Source organism: Nelumbo lutea, chromosome 4, assembly GCF_056320005.1.
Source record: "Nelumbo lutea isolate HS-2025 chromosome 4, American lotus-T2T, whole genome shotgun sequence".
Classification (NCBI taxonomy): Eukaryota; Viridiplantae; Streptophyta; class Magnoliopsida; order Proteales; family Nelumbonaceae; genus Nelumbo; species Nelumbo lutea.
In genome coordinates, this window is record NC_142687.1 from 1,078,682 (window position 1) to 1,090,393 (window position 11,712).

The following is an 11,712-nucleotide window of genomic DNA, read 5'->3' on the forward strand; positions in this document are numbered from 1 at the left end:
ACGGAGAAATACAGAAACATCGGATTTCAGCCCCATTCCCCCTATTATTAGCCCTCTCCCCCCCTATAAATCACATCCTACCCGCCCGTGAATTTAACATCAATTCATAGAGATCAGGATGCATTCTCCCTGCACTATAAGGCTATAAAATTCTGATCTGGGTTCATTGCTCATTCTCCCTTAAATTGAATTGTCCTGTCTCCTGTGCGGCGGTTGAGGGTCGTGCATGCTGCTCCATTTTAATTTAAATCTCAACCAACAGAAAGTTTTCAATTAATTTGAATTTTCAACACAATTTTGTGTCCGGTCGAGTATGTCAATGTATTTGTCCCGTGCGGCCGTGTCGCTGTGAATATTTGGCAAGTAAAAAGGTCTGTTTGGAGTGTGATAGCCTAACGCTATATATGCTCGTTTTTCAAGCATTACATTCCATTTTAGGCTTTTTTACCGCTAGAGTAGTAGAGGGCTCCTATCATCTGGTAGATGATCTTTTCTTTTGGCTTGACCCATTGCTTTTTACTATACTCAATGGTTGGGTCCCATCCCATTCAACGGTGGTGATAGTGGACTGTGGGTATATCTATTTTGATACAAGTGTATAAAAATATGAACTATATTCAAACGAAAATCATACAAATCCCTTTTGATCATGCATTTTTTTTTATTTGGGTTCAGCTATGATATTCAGAGGCGATGTTTTAAAAATCGACTCAAAATTGAAACTGTTTTGGCCACCGGTTTTTAGGTTGATGGTTTGACCATCTAATTCGAACAGACAGTCCATTCTGACAAAAAGAACTATAAAATTAAAATAAAAATGGTCAAAAACCGTTAAATGAATTAAATTATTTGACTGTCTGGATCATCAATTTTATGATTTTTAGCCAGAGACTAGGTTTAGGATAAAATGAAACTAATTGTCTGAATGATTCTTGGGCCAAACAGTTAACTGTCTGAATCATTAACGGTTCTAAAACATTGCTCCAAAGAAATATATGATACCCGACCATATATATTTGCTTTGTGGAGAACCAAGTCCCTCCATACGCTGCTCACTGGGTGCCTTTGCATTTGCATTTTAGATACAAGTCGTTTGATTATGACATTGTTTCAATCTTTAAAAAACACAAATTTAATGAAAGAAAAACTGTATCAACTTTTATTCCAATAGTAGATAGCAGAATAACTTCTTCTAGGGTCCTCCGTCTATGACGATTAACCAATTTTCTTTAATGGGCCGGCAACATGGCAATTCATAGACAATTATTTATAATAGCGGTAGGGCCCAATAAGATTTGAGCCGCGTATGGTGTCAACTAAAATTAACATATTTTTCCCCCTATTGCCTTCACTATCACTACAGCGTCAACTTTATTAATTACTCATTATCTGCCTCTCATCACAATATGCTTCTCTTCAGTTTTCATGAGTCATGACTTCCGCTTAATTCTATTCTCTGTTTTTTATTTTTCATTTGGGAGAGTGATCAGAGCACATTGAAGGACAAAAACACCCATATATTTGGGATTTGACTTTTTTGTACCATATTAATTAACATCTGTTGCCTGTTTAGTTTCTGTTTGTCTTTCTTTTTTTTTTTTTCTCTCTCTTTTTCTTTAGTTAGATATGCCCCAATCCTCGCCCTTTATTTTTTTTTTCCTTTCTGATTAATCTTTCTTTTGTTTGCAAATTTTAACAGAAATGGATAATAAATTGCGAAAACATATAAATCAAGGATATAACAGACATATTTTACCTTGTACATGAATAAAAAGGTAAAAGGAAAAAGCTCTTTAAATAATTGTGAACCTCTCTATACATGGATTAAGAGAGAGAAATTAAAAAATTTTAGGAGGGTAAGAGAAGCGTATCATATTTTGATCTGGATATGTTTTTATCGGATTTTTAGATTGGATCCGATCGGATAATAGAATTTGAATCCGCCCTATAAAAAAGAGAAAGTAAAAAACAAAAAGGCACGCATGTGAATGTGGATGTCTATTTATGGTTGGGTAAAGAATAAATACAACGGAGGGACCACGACCACTACTTTCCAGTTTCTGGTGGCGACTGACGAGTGAGACTGAGACGACTCGTCACATTTGGTGGTGAGTACTGAGTACGGAGTAGTATGGTTCTACTCTACCGGCAAGAGCAGAGGAGACAAAACTTTGGATTGGGGGTCCACATCTGAAACTGATGAAATAACTAGCTAAGCCCAATGAACACGAATTTTAAGTTGATTCCCCTTTTTTTTCTCTCTCTTTTTAATTCCGGTGGCTTTAGCCTTTACGTATAAAGGCTGTTTACGGAAAAGCACGCCAATAAAAAGGATAAATTACAAAAGCCCCGTTGTACTGTTAGGCCAGTGACAACGACCTTATATTTTAATTCGCGATAAAAGACCTCCTAAACTTTAGCGGTTAGATAAAGACCCTTTGTTCATGGACTGGGTAGACAAATGGACTGGCCTGACCGTTATAAATTGCGTTTTGGTCATAATTTTAAGTCTGTAGGCTCGGGGCTTGGATCTAAAACACTAGGCCTGACTTTCTTTTTTTGGATGGGTTTAAGTTTTTTCAAAAAATCTTGATTGGAGTCTAAGTTCGTCTTAATATTATATATTAAATAGTAAAAATATATTTTATTTAATAAAAATATACATACAATATTTTTTTTTGTTTTTCTTCTCTTTTTTTTTCAAGTAATAGTAAGATATTTATTGTTTTTGAGTTTTGAAGGTTTTTAATATAAATAAAATATTATTTTATTGAATAAAAAAGAAAAAAATTTCTGTTTTTAAACTTCTAACCAGACTAGGCTTAGGCTCAAGACCTAGGCACGATGGTTAGACCAGGCTCGGGCCTAAATATATTCTGTTGATACATATACAAAACCTAATCCGACCCATAAATAGGTCTATATAACAGTTTAATGAGATGACAAAAAAGCATTAAATTATCAAAACCTAGTCCGACCCATAAAGACAGGCATGCCCCCTAGTTGGGGTTAAGTAGTACGTCTTTGGGCTGCCTACACAGACTGTAGCAGTTCCCTACTAAAACCCAATACAAATAAAGATTACAAAACAACCATAACCAACCATAGACAGAATTCAGACTCTCTCTTTAATTTACACCCACTTTATGGCTTTGTACGTGTATATTTTTATTCGTATTCATGTCTGCTGCTTTTAACTGCTGTGTGTGAGGACCCATTTCATTTTCCTAATGATAAATCAGTTCTGCAGGTTTGAAAATTTTGGTTTAGCAGGTCAGTCAATGGAACCGACCACTCATTAAAATAAATAAAAAAAAAAAAGGAAAGAAAGAAAAAGGGATATCATCGATCGATCGCCGATCGGGTAGAGTAGTTTTTCATCCACAACTTTAATTGAGAAATTGAGTTTAATGATATGATCTTATTAATAAGAGAGAATTAAAGTAATGTAAAATTGGTCATAAATAATCCTGGGCATGCAAAGGAATCATCGTTTACATATGAACCTAATAAGCTTTATGTCTTCATCCTTTCACATTTCAAATCGTCACTTCGGTCCCAACTGCAGATGCATTAGATGCTATTTTCTCTCTCAATCATTTCTCTCTAAGACAGGACAAAGACGTTCATCGGTCCATGTCATTGTGTATGTGAGAGAGAGAGAGTACCCTACTCTATTCTATTGGTTGCTCAATCTAAAATCTGCGAGTATAAAGGATCTTTCGATTCATTCTGCTAGCAGGATTCATGATTTTCCATGGTGTGGATGACTTTTGGGGTTTGTCAGGAAGGACCTCACACCAACCATGGAAATTACTGAGAGTTCATGTTTGGCATGCTCTCTCCATTATTATCACACCTTATTATTATTCCCATTCCCATTCCTATTCTATTTCCAATTCCAATTCCAATGCTTGTACCAACTGAAATCCTAATATATTTCCCCTGTTTGAGTGTTTTTCTCTTCTCTCCCAAACCCAGCACTAAACGCATCTTCTTTTTCATGCACACCCGCCTTTTTCCTCTCTTCACAGTTAATTAATAGAGCATATTTGGCATGGCAGCCCTAGTTGATTTTTAAATCTTGAAATGGAAAGTACTTCATGACCGACCTAACTAGGTTTTTGCAATAAAAATTGTTGTAGTTATTTTTACAAGGTATCTAGCAGCATTCATTTTCTGTTTTCAGTTCCCTCAACAGCTCCGCTTATATCACCCTCAAATTAATAATTTGTGGGGGAACCACATCCATGACCAGTGGGCAGTGGCCATGATCCCGCGTTGCACCATTTAATTTCTTTTGGTGCCCACCAAGGCATGCAGCCTGTGTGTGGCTTTCGGTTTGAAAGGTTGGATTGATGACCAAATAATACAAATCACTAAACAAAAGAGACTTTTTGTGGATGCATGTAGGAGAGAAAGAAGGGAGACTTGCATGCATTTTTGCGGGTTTCAGACTTTCTGTAATAATTGATGCATTTAAGCTACTTAAAAAGAAATTGTTTAGGAGACTAATAAAATGGTTTAATTTACAATTAAGCAACACAAATTATTTAATAGGATGGGATTCAAGCATATATATATATATCTTTCTTTCGTATATAAAACAAACTAGCTCACCTCTTAGCATATATAAAACTTGTATATATGGAAAATAGAAAGATATCATGTTCTAGACTATTCTGATGTATAAACTTTGAATTGTTAATAAAACAAGAAATTTGACTAAAAAAAAGATTTTTCACTAAATGGGTTTTTATTAGGATAAAAAACTGAAAGCATACCCAAGTACCAGAAAAAAAGGGACATAAAACATACACATTAACAAAAATCAAAATGTATTCACTTTGTTGCTGATGCTGAACACCATCTTGTAAGACATTGGATTTATATAAATGCATCAATCCGACCAATTCAAACAATAGTTGATCGTTTAAACAAAGCTATTTGCATAAATAGTAGAACACTCAGGAATAATAATATAAAATTTCAATCCAAATGTTATAAATAGGGACCCATTCGAGACATTCAGATTTTCTCTCTTTCTACTCTCTCTCTCTCTCTCTCATCACCGGCACTGCAACTACCGATTGATCCGACTGCCATTCTCCTCCAAACTTTCAGATACCACCAGTGCTACCGCCTTACTGGAGGTCTGGAGCCAATTGGCTTACACACCTAAATTTGATTTCATTTGCATTTAAAAGATGTCAACTTTCTGGTTTGAATATCGATCACGATTTTAGAATTAGTGTGGTACTCAGCATTACTCTAGATGTTTCTTTTTTTTGAATTAAGATTGATCACCTAACTCCTTTGTTTTGAGTGGGAGGCTTAGCTACTTGATTAAAGGAGTTCCTCCTATCTGAGTTTGCTTTGATATGTAACATATTAGATGAGTTGAACATACATGGGTTATTTGTGCATTCTGTCACAAAAAAAAAAAAAAAAAAGAATGTAGGAATATACCGGATATTCAACAATTGTGCTCAGCATTACAGACTCAAAGGTGGATTCTTCTTCTTTAAAAGAAAAAATAATAATAATAAATGGATATCCAGCAATGGCTCCAAATCGCAGGTAAGCAGCAGACCCGGCCAGGCTCCACAGATACATTAAGGTTGCTTCTTAAGTTAAGAGTTGTTCCGAAAACCCAATGCAGAAAAAATATAGTAATGATGCGTGAACATGCCTTACTCCAATTACTATTTGCGCAGAAAAACAGGGGATTAACGAGAGGGAGCTTCCCATGAATGGTTCCATCAGCTATGATCAAGCCACTAGATTGATCTCATGCTCGATTCCACAACCCAATCGGTTAGAAAATTACTTTTCATAAATATATAAACAGTGGTGAGAGATGAATTAAAAGACAACTTTTTAAGTCCAAACTGTACATGTAAGATTCATGGATCATGTAGAAAAACCACTAAAAGACCTAAGCTGCAAACCCACTTCTACCTAGTGGTGCATCTTCGGTCGGGATATTGTTAAATTTTGGATGGGCCTGATTCCCAAGTTGAAATTATTATAGTTACATATATTATAGGTCTTTAGGCTCTGTTTGGTTCGTGGGATGGGGATGAGAAAAATGAAATATTTCAAAAATATTCATTTTTTTTTATTTGTTTTGAGGGAAATAGAGGGATGGGATGAGAAAAGGGTGGAATGCGAGATCTCAAAATCGTGGAATTGGGGTCGCACTTGGAAAAACTCAAGAAACCACCGTTCATTGCCTTTCAGCGACGACGATGAATAACGGCAAACAACTACAATGAACAGTGCGACCCAACCTATTCTCCACCATTTTCTTCACAAGATATTGGCAAGGAACCACTATTCATTGCCTTCCCCATTCCAACAGAGGAGGCAGCGATGGCAAGAGAACCAGGCAACAGCGGTCTGCTACCATTGAACAGAAGAGGTGGAGGCGGCAAGAGAACCAGGCAACAGCGATCTACTACTATCGATCTACTACCTTCCTTATTCTCTATTTCTCCCTCCATCTTCCTCTTCTCTCTTCTCCCACACCTTCTTCTTCCTATTCTTCTCGTCTTCCTCCCTCACCTTCTTCTTCTTCTTCTTCTGGCGAAGAATCAAGTCGTCGTGACAATGCTTTTCCTATTAGTTTCCAATATATAAAACCAAATATTAGAAAATTAAATTTTTATACTTTTCCATTCCTTCTTATCCTACCAAAATCTTCCCACAAATCAAATGGAGCCTTAAAAGGTTGAAAAATAGGAGAAAGAATTACAGGAAAGAAGAGCAGATATGGTATGAAAAAGAATTAGTGAGAAAGATGGATAGAGGAGAGGATCCTCTACTGGCCCAATGATATATCATCAGGTCAACTCATTTAAGTCTACCCTTAATTTGCTTGGTCTTTAGTGTTGTTACCTTATACACAGCTTCCTCCCACCTGACTTCCGTAAGGCTGTAAGTCTGTAACAGAACAACTTATCTTTTTTCCCTCAAACTCAAACTTGCTCTTACAATTTTAATTATTGAAAGTAGAAATGTAGAATACCTACTTTTGAAATTACTTTTCTTTGTGAACTGGGTCCTTTATTTTAGTTCCAATTGTAATGAAACTAATCGGGACCTCTTGTGTAACGAAATTGAAGCCAGAAAAGTCTGATGGCATTTCCAACTGGGCCAAGTTGGTTCAAATCCAACCCAAGCATCATTTTTTAATTTACATGTCTATTATATAAACTCCATTAATTGTCTCATTATTTAATAATTTTCATAAAAATATTTATGATTTTTATTATATTTATAAACTCCATTAATTTTCACATCTTTAGCCTTGTATAGATGTCATCCTTTTACCAAGCACACACACGGGAAAAAATCAACTCATGCATTTTAGAAAGTTGCCTGCTCTATTTTTTTGCCAGATGGAGAAATCCTGTGGCGGCCAAATATATAAACTAAAACTGTCCATTGGATCGATATTGTCACATGCATTCAGCATATGCCTAATTTGAATATCTATATCTAGTTATGTGGTCCAATCACGTGAATATGATAATCATAATATAGAAGGACAGAAGGCTTTCAGTGTGGCCAAGCAGGGAGTTAAGCTTAGCTCCCTGACCCGACCTGCCATGGAGAGATGACGGCCGGGGTCAATCAGATACGAGTATCAAACAAATAATATTGGCCATTTAAGCTTTTAACTAACAAAAAATAATAAGGCCCCATTTGGTTTAAAGGAATAGGGGTCTGGAATTGGAATTCCAATGGCTTATTTCGATTTCAATCGTTTGATTGGATTGAATCTGAATCTCATTTTTATTCTTATTGAAATGGTATTCCCTTATTTGAGGGAATAGTTATTTCTTGTCTCTGTCCCTGTTTCTGTCCCCTTTTTGGAAATAAGATCTTATTTTTACTGATTTCAATTCTCATTTTCACTCCTATCTAACTAAATAGATTATAGGAATAGACCAGGATTTTGATTCTTATTCTGACTGCAAACCAAATGAACCCTAAGGATGCATTCAGACCAAACGACAAGGGTTCTCAGGCTCCAATTGAACCTATAAATAAGGGGACGATAGTAAATTAAACGATCGAGACTCGCAATAACCTGCAGAGCCATTTGAGTTACCGACTAAAATATGCAAACCACCTACTTTGCCATGTTCCTGGGTTGTTCGGAGTCCTGCCTTCTTCCTTAAAACAATTAACTAACTAATTAATCATCCCTACCACCAGCACGGCAGCACCCCTACCCCTACTCTACTCAATCATACTTTTATCAAATTGTAAACTGGGGGCAAAACACTTTGCCAAAACAAATCAAAAACCCCCCAAGTTGGAAGAAAATTAACAAATGTTGATGTCGGCAACATGAAGACTAATATTATTAGTGGCAAGCTCAACACTGATGGCTTCACAACACCAGAGCTATGTCCTATATAATAATTTTTTGGTCTAATATGCAAGCTTTCATTGATGTTCATGGATATTATTCTCATTATACCCACTTTCCTTATGCCTGCCAAATTAAGAAGGTCCATTTTGATTTTTGATCAGCCATCATCATGTTCATTGTTCAGCTAATCTGATTTCCCAAGAGAACCCACTTCCATTATCATTTACGCCCACACACTCAACAAGTCAAGAACAAATATTGCTTAATGCCATCAGGGCCCAGGCCCATCAAATTTAATTTATAAAGACAAATTTCTCTATTTTTTTTCCATTACAAAAAATAATAATAATAATAACAGTAAGAAGAGAAAGACATCAAACAGGGTCTGCCACCTTCCCATTTTCCATCCAAGATGGAATCCCATTTTCTATAACATATATTGTTACTCCACTCACCATATTATACCCAACATAACAAAAACAATTACAACATAATTATAATTAATGGAGCCGGTGGTGATGATGATGATGATGAAAATAGAGAATAATTAAAGAAGAAACCCCACAATGCATATCCATATTCCATAGCCATATATAGTACCAAAACCTAAATTTATTTTAAACATCTCTGTCCCTTTGGCATTCAGGCGGCATTGAAAGGTACCTCGCTCTATCGGTGCAGTAGTTGTAGATGGTGTATTTGTCACGGACCCACTTAAGCCTTCTGTACTGAAACCCATCAAGATCTTGGAAGTCCCTCTGGTCCCACCATCTCTTGCCTTGGGTGTCACAATACTTCGCATATACAGACGCCTCACAGCCGTCGATGTGAAAACTCCTGTAGGAGGCCACAAATGGGGCCTTGGACCAGTCAGTCTTCTCTAAACCACCCCTTGTGGCCCAGTCATCTGCATTCCACAGACTTGAATATATCTTCATGGGTTGGTTGAAAGGGAACCTCACTCCCAGATCCCTGCAGTTCTTGAATACTCTGATTGGAACGTCGTCCACAAAGAATCTGCTCACATCATCATCATCATCATCAAACTGAATTTCAATCATTCTGCTCTGGTCTTAAGTCTTAAGTCTTAACAAAACAAAAGATGCCCACCACTACACGTTGTGACCTTGATGAAACAAATTAAATTGAGGTAAACAAAAAAGAAAATAAACAGTGGGAATGATGTGTTTCTGTTTGGCCCCTTTTTATTTCAAATTGTCACGTGTTTACGCTTTCAACATTGGTGCTGATGATACGAAATACACGTGACAAAAGTTGATTCAGTACATTATGATATTTGATTTAATTAGTACAAAGTTCAAGTTCAAGATGAACTAGCTTGATAATCTTAAAGCATCAAGTAGTATCAAGTATCCAAAGAGTATGCATTCTGCAAAGAGTTAACAAACTCTTATTCTTAGTAGTCGGGCCCTCTCCTTTGTTGATTAACTCGCCAAAATTTTGGTTCAAACTGGTGCCCAAGGAAAACATACTTCTTGAGTTCTTGTGTCTTATGGTGTATTAGTTATTTGGTGTTAGGGAAGACCGGTGACAATAAGTATTAAGCTCGATCAGACACAGAGACCGACCGGAGTTATTAAAGTGACATGGGTTTAAGGAAAATATCTCAGCTCAGCTCAGTCTTTGTTTTTATTTTATCATTTTCTTCTAAAGCTAAAAGCTAAAGCTTTCATAGTGTGTGTGTGTGTGACTCTAGAAGACTTGAGTAGCTTTGATTGGGTTTGGTTTGGGTGGTCATTGTAATTACCCGATCGATTTGCCAAAAACTGACAAGCAAGTGAGAAAGAGGAACGTACACTATCTGATACATGTTCCATAGAACCGAGTAGGAATGGTACTCTGTGGTTGGATCAAACCAGAGATAGATCCTCTGTTCTCTGTCTCCTTTCCCACCTGTGAAGACATTTGTCTGTAAAATGTAGGGCTGCCCTGTCCTGTTTCCCAGGAACTCGAAGTCTATCTCATCATGCTCTGAGTTTTGAGAAGATAACTGAGGAGAAGCCATAAAATACCCAAGAAATTAAATATTGCAATCAGAAGAATAAAATGGATATTGCTGGAAGGAATGAATGAATGAATGAATGGTTTACACTTGACAGTGGAAACGAAAGGGAAGCCACTTACATAGAAGGCAGTTACGGTTCCAGCAGAATCCCCTGGAACCAACTTTATGTCCATGCTGAAGTGACCAAACAAGTAAGAGCCCTTGGATTGAAAACCAGTACCTTCACGGAAAAAAGATCCAAAGAACTAAGAACCCTCCCGATGATCAGATTGAGATTGTTGCGAATCCTACTTAACTAGAGTGTAAAGTAAAGAATGAAATTAAAAAATTAGATGGGGGGGGGGGGGGGGGATGTATTAACTATTTACCTGTGTATTTATCCAAAACGAGCTGAACCTCATTACCGCCATTGAAGTATTTGATGTGATCAAAAGCCCATGTAGGCACATAGTTGCGATAAAATGGTACATTCACAGGCCTCCTTGGCGGAGAAGCCAGTGTGGCATGGGTCAGAAACAAGAAAGCAAAACATAGAGCCCAGAGTAATGAAGCCATATTTTCTGCAAAACAAAAAGAAAAATCTATTCAATAAACGAGGTTGTGACTGGCTGAGCTGAGAAACAAGGTTAGGGAATGCAAATGAAAGAAAGATAATGGGTCTTCTTCTAGTCTCTCGGCACACACATTACCCCAAGCGAGAGAGAGCGAGAGAGAGCGAGAGAGGTTCTCTGATTACTCTGCAGGAAAGTGAGGCAGTGTGCAAGTCCTTTTGTAGGCAAAAAATATATATTTAAATATTTATATGTACACTGGTATAATTATTTTTGGACGTTTTCGACTTTTCGTTTTGGGCTGTACAACCACTTTATCTGCGTCTTTGTTTTGTTTTTGAGCTCAAAACAAATTAATAAAGAAGCGTAATTTAATATAAATAGCGTATAGATATATAGTAGTATTACAGCTACACATCTCTACTGGTAGTGTGGTAGAGGTAGAGAGGGAGAGGACCAGAGGATTAATCATTAATGTGTGTCAATAATTTATCTTACGCATTGGCATGTTTGGAAGGTATTGATTGATAAGGGTTGGTTCAGTTGGGGCCGGGAACGATATTGAAAAAGCGTTGAAATTCTTTCCTTGTCGCCTCTCTCTCTCTCTCCACGGATGGGAAGGATGATAAGAATGAGGCTGGAGCCTGGAGGCATGTACAGTACGACGGTTCCTTATTGCCTTCACCGGAAGCTGCTGCAATTCCTTGGTCACACATGACACTTCTACTGTTTAATCCAAAGGATGTATG

General features: G+C 37.0%; 1 protein-coding gene across 2 annotated transcripts; it reads right to left on the bottom strand.

Annotated features, from left to right (window-relative positions):
• Positions 1 to 8,683: 8,683 nt before the first annotated feature.
• On the bottom strand, positions 8,684 to 11,185 carry LOC148853298 (xyloglucan endotransglucosylase protein 2-like). Of its 2 annotated transcripts, none has more exons than XM_088986486.1 (5): positions 11,102 to 11,185; positions 10,781 to 10,972; positions 10,532 to 10,632; positions 10,204 to 10,397; positions 8,684 to 9,403 (listed from the first exon to the last, which is right to left on the bottom strand). In XM_088986486.1, exons 2-5 carry the CDS (start codon positions 10,965 to 10,967, stop codon positions 9,004 to 9,006), a joined length of 882 nt encoding a protein of 293 aa, XP_088842612.1. In that variant the 5' UTR covers positions 10,968 to 10,972; positions 11,102 to 11,185; the 3' UTR covers positions 8,684 to 9,003. The 2 variants fall into 2 exon arrangements, with proteins under 2 accessions (XP_088842612.1, XP_088842613.1); XM_088986487.1 differs by having other exon boundaries at positions 11,097 to 11,170.
• Positions 11,186 to 11,712: the final 527 nt, after the last annotated feature.